The following is an 18,605-nucleotide window of genomic DNA, read 5'->3' on the forward strand; positions in this document are numbered from 1 at the left end:
AGTTACTGATTAAGATGGTATGTGATGGCTTACATAAAATAAAATTTAACCCAATGAGTTTGACAACCAAACAAATAAATAGCTAGAGCAACAACAAAAAAGAACAAAACTCAGAAGACATGGTAGGCAAAAACTGGTACATAAGTTGCATAGAAGAGAAGATGACAGCTATCAGACAAATGGCTTTTCATAGTGATAGACTTGACACATTCCTCCTCTGAGAGCCTATGCAGAAGGAAGACAGAGAATACAGAATAGATCTTGGCAAACAAATCTAGAACTCTGTCTTATTACTTTATGCTTTTTATCTTTGATAAACTGAACACACAGTGTTTTCAATTTTAATTTTAATTTTACAAAATCAATGTATCATTAACAACTAGGTTACCTATGCTCCTATGGGTTAAATATTTACCTATTTGAAAACAGCTATGATTTTGAATTTGTCCAAAAATTTCTAGGAACCCACAAGAGGAACTTATAGGACTCATTTTGAGGCAGACTTTAATAGTAAAAATGCTGGTCTCATACCTAAATTATTTATAGGGTAGATAATTGAGGTTTTTATTCCCTTAAGAATATGTGAAATTCAAGATCTTGTCAGCTACAAAAGAGTTGTAATATTCTTTATTTTTTGGTTAGGTGGAAATAATTATATGGTATAATATTATGATACCAGTGGTTAGATTTAGTTAAAATATTACAATCCTAGTTTCACAAGTCTAGTGGCCATTAAAATGTAGTAAAATGATAATTGAGCCAAGCATTTAGAGTGCATGGATTCTACAACGTATAACATCTACCACCTCATTAAGAAATATTATCAGAAGTAAATTACTCAGCTGACTTTAACCCTCACTTTTTATTTATAATATTTAATGCAGAAAGTATAAATTATCATCACTTTTTGCAGAGATATAATATGAGTAAAATTGATTTTTTAATATAGAAAAAGTTTGCAAATGTTTAGCTAAGTGGTTTTGATATTTTTCATTTTAATAGTATTAGGTGCTAAGTATGTTCTCCCAATTCATTTGTTGAAGTCCTAATCTCCAATGTAATGATACAGAGCAACCCATTCTTTTGGAGACATTTAGAGTCAGCACAGACCATGAGAGTGAGGACATCAAAGTGGTATAATCTCTCTCTTTCCATCAGAGAACCCAAGAAAAGGCACTATAGATTCAATAGAGGAGATGACTATCACAGTACCTACGTCAGCATCCAAATTGGTTAGAGGCTTGACCTTTGACTTGTCTGCCTCTGGAACTGGTAGAAAATGACTGTTTAAAGCCATCTCTATGATGACACGTTATGAAGGCTATCCTTGCATATAAAGAAACTCTCATGATTTATATTGGGAAAAGATGTTGAAACACATTGTGAGTTAGGTTATTCTGAGTGGGAAATTTTTTTTTCTGCTGTGTTTATAGGACAGTGGAAGTGGGTGCATGCACACTGCTTTAGAACAGCTGCTTTTCAATTAGAAGTAGTTTAGGCTTCACTGAGACCATTAGACATAAATGCCCACTTGTGAAAATCAGGCACAAGTCTGCAACTCAGGCTAAGACTACAAAGCTGGGCTATGTGCAAAATCCAGAAGCAGAATTTCACCTTTAAAACTCAAAGTACTTTAATTCTTTTTAAACTTTATTTTTTTTATTTTTGATTAGAAATACAACTATGTATTCTGGACTACTAAGTAACAATTCAATTAAAGAGTCCTTTGAGTTTTAGGACACAGAGTCAAATAACATTACTTTGAAGATAACATTTGAATACAGAAGTTAAATACTTGCCTGGCCATGTAAGACTATGCTTTAAAAGGACATGGACAAGTGTCATTAAAGGGGTTTGCTCTACTGATTTCAGTAGACTGTCTCTATGGCATCTAAAATACTCAGTGTCTTATAGTCTCCCATCTGTACGATGATCACACAGCAGCGTTAGTGAACCATGCATGGAGATGGCATTTATCTATGGTCTCTATCTTTTTATCTTAATAACCAAGGCAGAAAAGTAGGATATCAACAAGAACAAACCCTCACATATACAACACTTCTATTGAGAAGAGTTCTCATTCCTGACTTATAGAGAATGAGATTATATATATGATTAGCGGAATACCTTGGCTCGACCGTAGCCCTTGCTGATGGAGACTATAATTTTCACACTGCGGCCATCCTTATGTCCAGTTGCATCACCAGTGTCATCTAGCAAAATATCTACAGAGTTCAAAAGAAACAATCACTATGGAGTAACATTAAGTTAGAGTTGTTTCCTGTCCATCTTTTTTCCCTCCTACAACAGAAATATTGTGCAGTGCTACCTGTTTCTCATGCTAACTTATCTGCTTAAAAATCCTCAGTTCTTCCATTGATGCCCAACAAGGCTATCCTCTGCTACATATATAGAGAAGAAGCCCTTGGTCCTGTGAAAGCTCGATGCCCCAGTGTAGAGGAATGCGAGGGCAGAGAGGCAGGAGTGGGTGGGTGTGTGAGTGAGGATCTTCATAGAAACAGGGGGAGGGAGGATGAGATATAGGGTTTCTGTGGGGGAGGAATCAGGAAAGGGGATGGCATTTAAAATGTAAATAAATAAAATATCCAATAAAAAAAATCCTCAGCTCTCAAAAGAATGAGTCATGTGGTGGGACTAATATTTCAGTTTAGGAATTTATTTATGCACTCCAAGGTCTTTCCCTAAGTGTTAGGCCATTGCTTTTAAGTGAAGAAATAACTTTTACTTTATTATAGATAGATCTTGATAATCCATGAGTAACATTTAGGCACCATATAACTGTAAAAAATTGGAAAGCAATTCAATCCCTCATTTAATGAATACGAAGGTGCTGAGACACGAGTGGCCATCAAATGAAACACCTTTCAGGCATGGGGTACAAGATACAGTTGTATTAGCCCTTGTTTCATATATATCATTATTAGGGGCTGATAATAAGCATGTTATTAAGAGTGACATTATATATACCTACACATTGTTCTCCTGTATCCTGTATACTAACAGCTTCAAAACTAAAATTTTGGTTTTAGTAATATTCTAATAGTTACTAAAGTATGCTAATGATTACTTGTATTTATAACACCAGATTTTAAATGTAATTAAATATTAAAATTTAAAATGTATTATAGCAGATAAATGTCCAGCTTGGAGGAGTGATATAAAAAACATCCCATGTATATGTTATTTTCCTTTAGCAATAATGATATTATTGAGTCATACCTAGTTCTAATATGAAGATATTATTCTGTGGGTAAAGATGATATTGCATGTGTCTGATCCATCTGCATAAATAATTTCATACAGACACTGTGATTACTATCATAACCAGATGATTCCTGACAATAGAATGTTTCTATTTTTGTTTGTTTGAGAGAGGATCATCTTCCCTCATGGGCCAGCCTGGGATTCAAGGCAATCCTTATCTTCTAAGTGCTGAGAATACACATAGGAGATACCATTCCTTCCTGGAATGACATCTACTATATCAATAATAATTAAATGTATAATGTCATACAGGAAGAAACAACTTTTAGAGATATGGTATATGTTGTGGATTTGGTCCCCAAACTGCACGAGAAATCTGCATATCTGCACATAGGACACTGAGGAACCCTGTCCCCAGTTGGTTTTGATTGGTAAGCAACGTTGCTGGTGGCCAATGGTTGGGCAGAGAGACAGAAGCAGGACTTTAAGATTCCAAGGGGCAAAGGACTGAGAAAGGAACAGGAAGGCGGAGAGCCTCCATGCCAGGAAAGGAGTCGATGCTATGCCTGAGAGATGCTGGACAGAAAACAAGGTCATTATGTAGGTGCTGGGGAGCTCAGCACAGAGGTTGCAGGTCTGAGTCCAGGGCAGCCAAGATGGAATATAGATTTTAGTAAATAATAAGTTAGGAATATTAGAGGGGAGAGTGTTAGCCATGTGGAGGTTTGGAAGTGACCTAGTCATTGAGCTGTTTAAGGCATATTGAAATATAAGGCTGTGTGTGTGTGTGTGTGTGTGTGTGTGTGTGTGTGTGCATATGGTGTGCATGTATGTGTGTATGCGTGTGTGTGTGTATATGTGTGCATGTGTATGTGTGTGTATGTATGTGTATATGTATGTGGGGGTGTGTGTGCGTGTGTATGTATGTTTATGTGTGTATGTGTGTATATGTGTATGTATGTGTGTGTACATGTGTGCATGTATGTGTATATGTGTGTGTGGGTATGTGTGTGTGCGTGTATGTGTGTGTATGTATGTGTGTGTGCATGTGTGTATGTATAAGTATGTGAGTGCATGTGTGTATGTATATGTATGTGTGTGTATGTATGTGTGTGTGCGTGTGTATGTATGTGTGTATGTGTGTGTATATGTGTGTGTATGTGTATGTGTATATGTGTCTATATATGTGTATATGTGTGTGTGGGTATGTGTGTGTGCATGTATGTGTGTATGTATGTTTATGTGTGTGTATGTGTGTGTATGTATGTGTGTGTATGTATGTGCATATGTGTGTGTGGGTATGTGTGTGTATGTGTGTGCATGTGTGTATGTGTATGTGTGTGTATGTATGTATATATATATGTGTGGGTATGTGTGTGTATGTATGTATGTTTATGTGTGTGTATGTGTATGTGTGTGTATGTGGGTGTACATATGTGTGTGCGTGTGTGTATGTGTGTACATGTGTGTGTATGTATGTGTGTGTGTATGTGTGTATGTATGTGTATATGTGTGTATATATGTATATATGTCTGTGTGTGTATGTGTGTATGCATGTATGTGTGTATGTATGTTTATGTGTGTATGTATGTGTGTGCATGTGTGTATGTATATGTATGTGTGTATTTGTGTGTATGTATGTGTGTGTGCATACGTGTATATATATGTATGTGTGTATGTGTGTGTATGTATGTGTGTGTGCGTGTGTGTGTGTGTGTGTGTGTGTGTGTGTTTGTGTTTCATTTGGGAACCCAGAACATTGGGGTGGGTAGTGAGGAACACTGACACAGGGATGATTTGAGCAGAGTAATTGGGTTCAGCAACAGGTATATAAAATTATCACTCAAAGGTTTATTACTATTTTAACATAATACTACATGTAGGTTGAATTCAGGGCTTTGTGCATTCTTAACAAGTACTCTCCTATGGAGCTCAATCCTAGCCCTTTCCTTTACTGGAAAATTCTAAGTCATCAAAAATGATCTTTATGAGAATTTAACTAATTTCCTGGATGATATTGTCAATCTTTTTCTTTTTTACTTATTCTCTTAAAAATAAGTATTTTTAGTTATAAATAATAATATTTCTAGTTATTCTTTAGCAACAGAAAGGATAACTCAAGGATTATATAATCTATGGTGTCTTTTTGAGTGACAAATAAAATGAAATTCTCAAAGGATATAAATGATTGACATTTGAAGAGAAAGCTGGTGATTATAGAATGCATACATATATATAATTATGAAACTTATCCCATCAAGATAAAGATATATAAATACTAGCTTCATAAAATTGTTTCTTAAAAATTACTTGTTCCAAGTTTTGGAGGTTTAGAGAGCATACCATTGGTTGCTCATATTTAAACTTCTTATAATTCATAACCAAACTTCTTCATTCTCTTGCTCAGTCACTCATAACTTTTTATAAATATCAAGTAAATACTTCGCACAAAAAAGGAAGCAATCTGGATATTGAGATGCATATCAAAGTAGAAACAATAAACTTTTTTGCTTCTCTGGATGTATGTTCTCAACAAAGAGATTTCAGAATGTGCTGGAAATAAACAGGATGGTGAAATAGAGAGGAACTGACAGGAGAAAGCCCTAGATTGATAGAGCTTCCTTCAGGAGGTGGCACTGGGCATAAGACCAGAAGGCTGACAAGCTCTAGGCAAGCAAAAAGCAAGGAAAACTGGCTCAGTCAACAACAACAACATACAGTGAAAATATATATATATATTTGTATTTTAAGAGCTGGGCATGAGGTTGCATAATGGCACATGCCTGTAATCCTAGCACTTGTGAAGAAGAGACAGGGAAATTGGGAAGGCAAGTTCAAACTTAGCTACATGGTGAGTTCAGATTACCTGCTTGGAAGTTCTAGGAACATGCTCGTGACAGAGAGAAGGGAGACACCAAAGAGAGAGCATGAAATCCTACACAATGATGTTGAGTGGGTAGCTGTCTTTCCAATCATATATACCTCGGTTGCTGTTCCCACATGCCTGTCAGTCACTTCATGATATGCTAACACTTAAAAAGTTAAAATACAAAATTTCTCCTGACAACATGGAGTAAACCCACGCCATTAAACAAGTGAACAATGTCTTTGGTTTTATAGAGATAGATAACTAAGGCAAAAATAAGTAAAACCTCCAGCCAGTGATTCATCCAGATCTAGGCTAAAATGCTACTTCTTTAGCTTGCCGGATACATTTTTTATATTGACAAATATGACCACAGTTACTTTCATAAGTCTTGCTTTACTCCTGTGTAAACTGGCGTAGAAAGGTGGGGAACTATTGAAGGAGACTGTTTTTAAAAGCACTCATTTTGCATGGTTCATAAGTTTTGCTGCCTATAATATTACTTCCTTCTCTGTGCGCTCAGTATTAAAGCTCTCCTCTCGACAGTAGGCAGTAGGATGGTTATAGCATGCCTTACCCTGTGTCTTTCCATATCACTCAAGGCAACAATTCCCAGGAGAAAACAAGTTCTAGGCATGAAGTCTCTGTAATTATTCAGTGGAGCAATAAGCTACTGTCCCAAATAGTTAAAAGCCTTGTTTGTCAGAATTATTAGAACTGTTAATTGTTTTTCTAGATATGTAGTGAAGGGAAGTATTTTCATTGTATCTCTTTTATATTATATAAGGCCATCAAAATAGAATGTTAAGTATTTTGACTTTATTTGAAGATGTTATTTAATAAAATTCTAATCAGTTTTAGAGGATTTAATATCACTTTTTTGTATTCCTTCTCATCCTCAGGCCTGTGCATCTTGGTGGATTTGGGGGAAACAGTTTAGTATCTTGTTTCTGACAGTGTTGTCTAGTTACCTAGGAACGTGTATAACAATTGGTTTCCAGTGTCATCTGGTGGTTGTGCCGTGCAATTACCACAGATACCCATGTAAACAATTCCTAAAGGAAATTCGTCAATGATTGAATGTCCCAGGGAGAGTTATACCTTATAATCGAACTATACATCAGATGTGAAGATGAAATTATGTCCTATGATTCTACTTGAAATTGAATCAGAAGTGTACCCCTGTCCTATCATTTGTATGCTGACTACAATAAGAGAATCCAGCGTTTTTTTTCCTTTGTTGAAAATTTAATAGAGCTACAGAATGGTTGATACAGCAGCATTATGCTCTCTAGCCAACATCATGAAGGCTAGTGCAGTCAAATTTAGAAGTTGGCTCTGTACAAGGAAAATTCTATTAACTGGCATGGAGTCATTATTGTTATATTCATGAACACCAATCACCACAGAGAATATTTATTCTCATTCATCCTATTCATAATCATAAGTACTTCACTGTGATTTTTTTTTTTGAAAACTATATCTCTAAGATTCTGTATTAGAGAATGTTCTTGTAAAACTATAAAGTCCCAGGACTTGGGAGGCATAGGCAGGTACTACATTGAGTATTCAGGGCCAGATGGCCTATATAGCTAGGTCCACGCCACACCCAGAACTACTGAGCTAAATAAATAAATGAAATAAATTAATTTCTAGGATATATTGTAGCTATTTCTGAGGATTAATGTGAGGATTTTGAAGACAGGTAAGGTTTTCCTGATCTCAGGCTGCCCTCAAGTAGTTATTAGGAGAGTAAATAATAAACTTGTGGGTATCTGAACACACACACACGCACACACACACACACACACACACACGTGCACGCACAAACACAAACAGGCACTCACACACAGGCACACACAGGTATGCACGCATGCACACACATGCGCACTGACCTACCTGAGGTAACAGACTCTGTGATGTTCAGGTTGTTGAGTGAAAGCCCTAAGGACTGGCGAGAAGAAGAGGAGGAGGCTGTGCTTGAGGATTCAGATGGGGGCCTGGCAGGTTTAGCTGTGTTTCCAGTCTCTGCCTTCAGCCGGTCATTTTCAGCCTTCAATATTTCAATTTCGTTCTATTGTAAAGATGTAAAATGTAAACAGCGTTTGAGAAAATGACAAAAATTTTGAATCAGACTTAATTTGTATGCTTGTTAAATACTATGGTAAAATGTCAAACAAAATAAATTATGGAAACAGGATTCCAAAGAAGAAAAGAGAACCTGTTCCCCATTTCACCTGCATGAGTTGCTGCATTTGTGGTACTGGGTATCAAACCTGGGCCTCCTACATACAAGACAAGTGTTTTACACTAAGCTATATGTCCCATCTTCTTGTCAAAATATACTTTTAATACATTTTAAGGTTAAGGATATAACCCAATATTTGTGTGATTGCCTTGTAAGGTCCTAAATTCAATTCTTAGTACTGTCAAGAAATGGGCTGAAGAGACAGCTGAGCTATTAATTAAGAATAGTTTAGGTTCCAGCACACATGTAACAAACTGGGCATTCTCTGTACACCTGTAAACCCCAGTTTTACACAGTGGCAGAGTCGGGGTGGAGGCAGGGAGATCACTGAGCCTTCCTGGCTTATAGGTTAGCTGTAAGTTAAGGAGAGATCCTGCCTCAAGGGAATAGGCAAAGAGTGTTAGAGAACACTTGACCTTCTGACCTATATGCATAGACACTGATGCACATAGGTGTGCATATACAGCCACACAGACAGACAGACACAAACTAAATCTTAAAAGACTTTGTTATCTAATGACTATGAGAAGAGAAAAGGCTGGCTTTTTCTCTCTCCATTTCATCCCTTGAAAGAGCTGCTGGACAGACCTGCATACGGTTCATGGCTTCACGGATCTGATCGAGATGGTGAGCAGAGCTGAGGGCCTCCAGCCTTATATCTGTTAATTTTAATTCCTTCTCTCTGAGCTCGCTCTTCAACTGCAGAATGATCTCAGCCTCAGCCTCTGTGCACTCGCAGATCCTGATAGAAAAAACAAACACAAAATAAGTGGGCAGGGTGAGAGGATCAGGAAAAGGAATGATTCTTTTAAGGGCTAAACTTGAGTCTTATCCACCAGGTATAGAAATTATTTGTTGCTGGCAAAAAGCTGCAGATAAAAAGAGAGTTTTGCCAGCACTCCTTCATAGGTTCAGAACTGAACACAGCTGTTTTTCTTTTCACCTTTTTGTCCTATTTTCTGAAGTTTAAAAGAAAAGTCTGGTAGGATGGAATGGAAAAGTGAACTTCAGACATCCCTGGTGGCTGATACGGACAGAAGTCACTGTGTATTTGTCATGGGGCTTAACCCTCCATTACAACATGAAATTCTCCCTTGTAAAAGCCAAATCATTATACTCTCAGAATGTTGATTTCTTCTTTTATAAAACTGTGCAAACAATGACCTTATTTGCTGCTGTGCTATCATTCGGTTTCCGTGAAAATCCAATATAAATATTGTAGAAAATAAATTACAGAGATTAGTTTTGGATATTTAAATAATGGATGGACGTTACATAAACTTCCCGTTGGACTCAGAAGACTTAGGCGAGCACAGCTAATGACGCCAAGTCACCGATTTCAACCCACGCTGGCAAGCCAGCTGCAAGCTGTCTCAAGGTCACATGCATTATATGTCTTTATTGCTTTGCTTCGAATTTATGGATAGTTGCATTAGAGAAAAATCTATCAAGAGATTTCTTTATATTAACTAATAACTTCCATTTACAATCTGAGGACTCAGGTAGTTGATCACAAAATGGCATGGTATGTATTTCCTTATATAAGTGATGAAATCACCTAGAAAAAGCACAGTGATACAGCTTTCCATGTCACTGACCATACAGGAAAATTCACATTAAATAGTTTATACAGCACAGAGAATTATCTCACCAGTTAGTTTTTACATGCTGTGTTTTTTTTTCCTTATACTATCAAAATTTGCTTACTACAGGAGTATCACCTTATTGAATGCAATCAAAGACAATTGGATTTTAGGTTGATTTTGAGAAAGTAATGTTAAGTTGTAAAACAAGGAACTACTCAAGGCTGTAACACATGCAAATGATTTTAGAAAAGGTAAAAACAAAAAACAAAACCAACCACCACCACAACAAAACCATGGCTAGGTTAGAACCTGTCTTTACAGTTTCATGCAACACACCATTTTTACCGGGATCTATGCTTGTAGATCACAGGGCCATTTTTTCGTTTCTTGGGTGGCCAGACAAGGGGTGACCTATACATATGCACAGTTACACAGACACATGGATAAATGCAAGTAAAAAAAAGAGTGATTTAGAAGAGTGTAGAGTAAGATTGAAAAACACCAGATGCTAACAAAATATAAGAGAAACAAATATTGTCCACTATTCATAGCAAGAACAGGAATGATTGGTGGAGACAGATGTTGTGTTTGTAAGAGTGAACCTGAATGCATTTAGGATAGAGCCATGGGCTTGGGCTGAAGTCAAGCAGTATGTCAAAATTCTACAAAGGGAAGAGCTTACGCTGAGGCCGACTGCGAGGGCTTCATGGATGAGGAGCCACTCTCGCCAGCATTGTGGGGTAGCTTGGGTGAAGCTGGCAGGGAGGAGTCTGTTAGCTCTTCAATGTCCGAATGCGAGGAAGGTGGCTTGGTGGACTTTTTCTTTCCAAAGGCTTGCTTGAAAGAACTTCTCAGCTGCAAGAAGGACAGACAGTTATGCCTCTTGTCATCTGAACTTGGGGGGGACCGGCATTGGGGCGTTAGTTTGCAGGTGCCATCCTAGCCACTGCCTGGGGTCAGTATTATAAAAGCAGAGTTTTAACAACGGCAGCACAGTATCCCTAGAACATTAAATACTGTGTTCTGTGTTTCCCTTTTGTTCTTGGATTAATCCAGCGCAGCGCAAACATAGAGGGCTTTTAAATAGTGCAAGGTCAAGGGCATTGCCGTCAGAGCACTCATTTAAAACTAAGTACCTTGAAGGGATCTCCGTTCCCAAGGCTTCTCTCTTCAAGGCAATTTGTTTTAAATGGCCACTTTAGCGGTACAATCAAGTTATATCCTGCTGACAGTACAAACTTAAAAAGCAAAATGAAACCAAATTCACCCAAGACTTCATTAATTGTGATTTTTTTTCTCTATTCAAATTTCCAATTCCAAGACTATTCAGGTACAGATTGGTATCCCCTACGGCTCTATTCAGAAAGTGTTTTTTACTTCTCTTTAAAATTTGAGATTAAAATGAAAAGGCACAAAGGAAAGACATACAAGGTATTCTGATTTCTAAAAGGTATAAAAGCCTGCTGCCAAAATGAATAGCATTCATGCCAAGGTAGGGTGTTTTGTATAGATGCATGCCAAATGTCCACCGTTTATATTCACCTCACTTCCTCTAGAGTTCACCTTGCAGAAACATGAAAGAGTGTGGAATTACAAATCAGGGGAAGGAAGGCTGATCAGTATTTTAAAATATTACCTGCATAAACATTTTTTTAAAACAAAAAGATATTTGTTTGCATTATTTACAGAAAGCACCAGTAAAAGTCTCAGCTAGCTTTCAGTTTAACTGAAGGTTTTATCTCTGGGAATGATGACTTTTGTCTTAGGCTACTGATAGAAATTCTGTTCCTTACTGTCCCATAATTTTTGTTTTTTAGTGGCTGATTAATATTATCATAAATTATTCAAAAATATCTCTAGTACATTTCAGAAATGATTCTCTTTTAAAGTTCACTTCAAAATGCCTATTATGATACTTTTCTGTATTCCTACTATACTCTGTTGGATATGAATCCATACACCCATATATGGATATATACCAATATTATTTCCCTATATATACACACTTATATATTAAATATAATATATATATAATCGATAGAAACTAATATAGTTGATTTCTTATGGGCTGGTGTTTGGGTTTTTTGTTGTTGTTGTTTGTGTTTATTTTGGTTTTTTTTTGTTTTTTGTTTTTTTGTTTTTTTTTGGTTTTTCGAGACAGAGTTTCTCTGTAGCCCCGGCTGTCCTGGAACTCACTCTGTAGACCAGGCTAGCCTCAAACTCAGAAATCCACCTGCCTCTGCCTCCCAAGTGCTGGGATTAAAGGCGTGCGCCACCACCGCCCAGCTGGGCTGGTGTTTTATTCACTCTACACTGTAGAATCCAGTGGTTGGGAGGTTTCAAGATTTTTTCTTTACCACCTGCAATCTGCCTTTCCCTCTCCCACCACCATTTCTAACATCCACATCCTAATCAACATCTTCCTCCTGCTCTCCATCATGATAATACCGTCCTGCTCTCAGCCCTAGCTCCAGCATGTGAGCTCTTCAGCACCTTGTCTCCCTATCCTTAGGAGAAGTAAAGGGACTGGGATGCTGGTCGCTGAACGGGGCCCTGCCAACAGCTGGAGATTTCTAAAGCCCCCCAAGGAAGAAAACTAAATCCCTGACCCATCCCAGGTTCTGAATTTAATGAGAAAAAAAAAATGCCTCACCCAGTTTTTCTTCTTCTTTTTCTTGGAGTCGGCATCATTACCACTGCCAATGCTGGAATGGCTCGTGGCACTGTTGATACTAGAAACACTTTCAGAGGAGTGTTGTCTTCTGATGCGGAGATCTAGAAACAGACAGGGGGTGTCACGTTCACTCAAGGTCTCAGTCTGAGGACACAGGGTGTGTGGCTTTCACGTTCACCAAGGCTTTCTACAGCTCACTCCAGTGCAGTTTGGTCTAATGTATTTAATAGAGTATGACCATATTTGTCTTAATTAACAGAGTTGTATACATGACCAGTCAAATGATATTCTCAAAGGGGCCCATGGCACCAGTGGTTTGAGGAGTTCTGAGTTTAGTCCAAAATGGAATGTCTCCGCTCATGACTTTTACCATTACCTAAATCAGACAGCATTTCCAAAATGATTTGTTTCTAAATGACTAGTTCCATGGAGCAAATGGAAATTTACAAGATGCCAAGAGTGAGTTCTATCTTCTTAATATTTATGCTATAAATACAGTTACCAAAGCCAATTCATTAACTTTCCATTTCATGGAATCAAACCAGGTTTGTGCCAACATAATCCTTGTAAGCCATGCAAGTATGTCATCTCACAGGTGAGGAGCCGGGTGAGAAGCGTGCACTGAAAAGACATTTCATAACGTTACCAAGTTTAAATAAGGTGTGAGGAAGAATCTCCAACAGACTCCTAACTAAATAAAACTGTCTTGTGTGTGTGTGTGTGTGTGTGTGTGTGTGTGTGTGTGTGTGTGCGCGTGCTTAACTTCTGAAAAAGCAAGACCTAAAGTAGGCTATTTGTAAATCAAACAGATAATGAGTATAATACAGTACAATTCTTACAAACACATCCTTACTCCCTGTCTAGACACAGAATAGTAATACCAAAAGCAATACTTAGCATGCTCCTGATATAATTTTATTGTTAAAGCAACAAAATATGTTTAACTACTAAATATTATCTTCATATGGTCGTCCAAATGAAAAACCATGGTATGACCATTGGTACCACATTAGTTCTGCTACCTATTACATGTCTGTTTTATAGTTCTAGAATGTATGTATTTCAACTTGGAGAGTAAATTTGGAAGAGAACAGCATTTGGTATCTAATATTTTACAAAGGAATCTACTCATTTCAAAAAACTAGCTTATAGTCATTAGATATATAAGAATTAAAAGTTAAATCGAAATTTTATCTATTTGTAGGACACTAAGAAAATTTATAAAGTAAAATTTGCTTTTAGAACATTAGTAGAATATATTTAATTTGCCTCAAATATAGACTAGCCTGACATTCCAGTGGAGTTCGTAAGATGTCAAAAATTGCTATATAGCATTTGAAAAGTTTTCACAGTAATAACAGCATCAAATAAATCTTTACTAACTTAATAAGGAATAAGAACAGCAGATGGCAGTGACCTGCAAATGGTTGCTTTGTGAGCACAGTGCAGAGAAGTGCATGTATAGAGAGGAAGGTATCTGAGAACAGATACATATCTTCATAAACTTCATAGTTTCATGGTATTCACAAATACCAGTACCTCATTAGTATTTCTCGAAAAGTAATCACAGAAGAAATTTTTGTAGAAGGATAGATAAACTTTTATTTTTTTTTAAATCCTTGGAGTTTAATCTCTTATAATAATTTTTATCAGTAATGATAAAAATGTTTGTTTTTAAATACATAAAATATTACCAATCTGAAACCTAGATCAGTAAATTCAAGGGTGAGGCTTTCACTTGACATCTTTTCGTGTGTGATGCAGGATAATGTTGAGGATCCCATTTCTGCTGCTGTTGACCATGGGCTTAGGTCAGGGGTGGCATCTTCTACTGTGTGATGCTGTTGACCATGGGCGTATGTAGGGGTGGCATCTTCTACTGTGTGATGCAGGATAACGTTCATGCTCCCTTTTCTGCGCTGTTGACCATGAGCCTATGTAAACAAGTTGGAGCTTTTGCTATGGTTTCTCCTAATAATGCTCACAGATAGATCAGGTCAATACTGAAGGGTTCTAGAGCCTTTATTCTATTCAGAGTTCATAAACCATGTTCCAATTCTTTTATCAGGACCCGATTTATAAAGGCATATATTCCCTCTCATCCATTTCCCATTTCTCATCTTCTGCACCAGCCTGCCCAGCTGAAGAGAGCAATACAACTCACTTACTTGTACTACTTGGAGAATACCTACCAAGTTTCTTATTTTAAAACAAGGCTATAGACAGGAGTGAGAAATCTCTTTTTAGAAGAAAAGAGACCACCCTTGATACCTTCCTTTAAACCTCTCAGTAGATTCTAGTTTTAATGAGAACATAAAGGACTCTGCTCCTCAATAGCTCTCTCTGTTCACACCCCTTAGGCATCTGCCGAGTACTTACACATTCAGAAAAGCTCTACACATTTAATCTCGTCTCCTTATTTTTCTTGCATGAGAATCATAAAGTCACCCATCTCCTTATTTTTGCTCCAAGGTCTCCTGGGAATGTTCTTCCTTACACGACTTTGATTTATTTTTTGAGTCTTCTCTTAAATACTGATGTAATGAAAAAGTTCTTTCCTACCTACATAATCTATAGTAAGCTTCCTTTTAGACTCTGATGTTTTTCATACTATTGATCATCATAGACCTATTCTGATATGCATATGTGACTACATGAATGAGTACATACAATCATTTTTATCTGTTCTTCACAGGATAGAGTTCTCAAAGGAGAAAATTGCATTCATTATTTCTTTATTATCCTATTGTTGTCTATATCCAGCACCTTGTGCACAGCATAGTATACTGGAGATAATGAATGCATGGGGCCAAGTGGATTCATTCTAATTGTTTGTTAAACACAACCATAATCTTCTACTACTGTTCTAAAAAATTTTACTGTTAATGATTTTACACACACATATACATATGCAAGTGTGTGTATATATATGTATAAATATATACATATATATTTGAATTATAGTTGATAGTTAAAGGAAAACTCCTATAGATGATATATTTGAGTAAAGAAAAATTTCCATACTTTTAATTTTCAGTCTTTTAATATTTTTGTTATAGTTTTTAATTGTATATACAAATATACATATATTTTTATTCCTTTAATTTAAATGTATTGTAAACTACCTGGTCAATTGCTTGCTCTTTAATATTTATGCTCTCTTTTTTATTTTTAAGAAACAGTAGAATAGCAAGTATAATAATTTAAATATATTTATGAGCAAAGACATGTCTTTTGTGGTAGGCTCACTTATCAGGCTGGTAATAAATATAGTGTATTAATTTAGAGAAGGATGATGGCAAGTTTACAGGTAGGATTTTGGCAGTTTAACCTGTATAAAAAGTGTTGCCTCACTGCATATATTTATCTTAGGGCCAGATGTTAAAATGTAGAGAATATTATATAGTTTCAGAGACAGTGTTTCTTTCTTCTTACCTGTAGAACCAGGGAAAAGCTGCATGCTTTGCACAACTGACTACTTTAAATACAAATGACATGCAGAATTGAATGTTGTTTCAATATTTTAGAAATAGAAATCATTCCATATAGTCAACTGTTGACAGTCTTAAAGGTGTAACATTTTAATATTTTTAATACTTTGGGATGAATTTAGACATAACTTATTACCCACCCTACACTCCCAAGCAAAGAAATCCCTGTATTTAAATTCCAGCAGATACATTGAGCTACCTGTTGCCTAAGATAAAAGGAATCCTTCCAGAAAGTTTTACTTCAGTGACTTGTGCAGTATTAAGGAAAGGATTAAGCCATTTTAAATCCCTTCTGGACCTATTTACGACATGAAGATTTAGAACATAAGCTGCTTTATTATAGCTCTGAGATAAGCCTTAAATATGCAGCAATTTTCCATGCAGCATATAAATCAACTCCCTGACATGAAAAGTTGCTGAATCCTTAACAGAAGTAGCACAAGAAAATGAGTCTGCCTTTCAGAATAACTATACCCCCTTATGTACTCTTAGTAAGTTTAAATTCAACTATAAAATGTTTGATTTTGTTACTATTTTCTGTAAACTTTTAAAAAGCCTCCTGTACCCACCATAGTCACAATAAAAGACTTTCTAGAATAATGATATCAGATCCCCTGGAACTGGAGTTGGAGACAGTTGTGAGCTTCCAAGTGGGTGCTGAGAACTGAACATGGGTCCCCTTGGAAGAACAGCCAGTGCTCTTAACCACTGAGCCATTTCTCCAGCTGTCTCTCGCTTTGATTTAAAAAGGAAGAAGAAAAATATATGGTGTAGAGTACTGGTCTCCACCTGTGGGCCACCACCCCCAAAGACCATCAAGAAAAAAACAGATGTTTTACATTACAACTCACTAAAGTTATGAAGAAGCAAATAAAATAATTTTATGGATGGGGTCACCAGAACTTGAGGAACTGTATTAAAAGATCACAGCATTAGGAAGATTGAGGTTTATTTTTTAATGTGGTATTGTGAATTAGAATTAAAGCCCTGTGCATGATAGACAGGCACTCTGTGACTGATCTATATCACTAGTCCAAAACATAGGAAGAAATTAAGAAATGTAAAGCCTTTGTAAGTGTCCACAGTAGCAGTGCATGGGACTGATGGTAGATAGTAGTGGGTCAGAGGAAAGTGAATGCTCAAGATCTACTGAAGGCATGTAGCCAATAAAACCTGAAGATGTATCCAATCAGAAGAGTAGTTTCATGCTATGTCTCAGTGTAACAAAAAGGTGGTAATAGTATTTCAGATTCAGAGTATCTCAGCAGAGACAAAGGATCTCAAATGGAGGAAACACCAGTGGAAACATGGCAAGTTGAGCTACAGGTGCCAAAGAGAAACTCAAAGACTTCTTAATGGATTGCTATTTTGGCATCAAGAGGTGAGCTTGATAACAAGGAATATTAGATAATTCTTAATAAAACCAGTAATTGTAGCTGGAACAGTTGATAAGTTCATATAAAATCATAAGGTTCAGAATCATAATGGAAGAGAATTTAGGATAATAATATTAAAAATGGATACAGAAGAATGAATAAACACTTAACAACAATAATAACAAAAATGTTAAAAAAGAATTTAGAAAGACTAGAAATATCAGAATAGCTCAGGAAATTATCTCAGCAGTTGGCATATGGGAGTACGTGCTACTTACCAGCTTTGTTGTTTCTACACAACAAAGGAAGCAAAGTAAAGAATCAGCTTATAGAATAGGAGGACATCTATTCCAACATCTAACAGGAAAAAAACATGGAGAATGTATACAGGACTTCAAAAATTAAATGCCAGGTATGAGAGATGACTGTGTTCTTAAGACCACTGATTGGTCTTTCAGAGGACCCCAGGGTTGATTTCCAGAACTCACATGACAACTAGCTACCCTCTGTAACTCCAGTCCTATGAAATTCAATGCCCTCCTCATGCATCCAGGCAAAACACTCATATAAGTAAAGAACAATATGGAAATTTAAAATATATAAAATACCAAAATAGGAGTCATCCAATCAATAAGCAGACTAATGAACTGAACAGGTTTTTTAAAAAAATAGAGTAAAAATAGTCAACAAATATTTGACAAAATGTTCAATGTCATTAGGCATCAGGAAATGCAAATTAAAATGCTTTGAGATTCCTCTCATCTCTGGTCTGAAAAACTATCATCACGATCATCAACACCAAATGCTAACAAGGCTGAGAAGAGGATGTAATTAGTCCATGAAAATAGTATGGAAGCTTCTTATAGAAACAAATAGAACTATCATATAACCCAGCTATACCACACCTACATATATATTTGAATGATTCTAAGTAATCATACCATAGAGACACTTACACAGCCATGTTTAGGTGGCACTATCCTGATAACCAACCTAGACTATATGTTCACCAATAGGTAGTTAGTTAAGACATTCTAGAGCAGATGGATCACATAGTTTTATTTAGCTGTTAAAAAAGACCAATGGAGCTGAGGGGTTTGCAGCCCCTTAGGATGAACAACAACATGAACTAACTAGTA

At 36.5% G+C, this 18,605-nt stretch overlaps 1 protein-coding gene across 8 annotated transcripts in view; it reads right to left on the reverse strand.

Annotated features, from left to right (window-relative positions):
• Nav3 (neuron navigator 3) overlaps nt 1-18,605 on the reverse strand; it is a 747,532-nt gene that overhangs the window by 22,374 nt on the left and 706,553 nt on the right. For all 8 annotated transcript variants that reach the window (XM_031349800.1, XM_031349802.1, XM_031349801.1 and 5 more), the window contains 5 exons: nt 12,579-12,700; nt 10,608-10,780; nt 8,928-9,081; nt 7,991-8,165; nt 2,128-2,225 (listed from right to left, as the gene is read on the reverse strand). In XM_031349800.1, the coding sequence (XP_031205660.1) occupies nt 2,128-2,225; nt 7,991-8,165; nt 8,928-9,081; nt 10,608-10,780; nt 12,579-12,700 (722 nt within the window). The remainder of the gene's footprint in view (nt 1-2,127; nt 2,226-7,990; nt 8,166-8,927; nt 9,082-10,607; nt 10,781-12,578; nt 12,701-18,605) is intronic.

Source organism: Mastomys coucha, unplaced genomic scaffold (assembly GCF_008632895.1).
Source record: "Mastomys coucha isolate ucsf_1 unplaced genomic scaffold, UCSF_Mcou_1 pScaffold4, whole genome shotgun sequence".
NCBI lineage: Eukaryota > Metazoa > Chordata > Mammalia > Rodentia > Muridae > Mastomys > Mastomys coucha.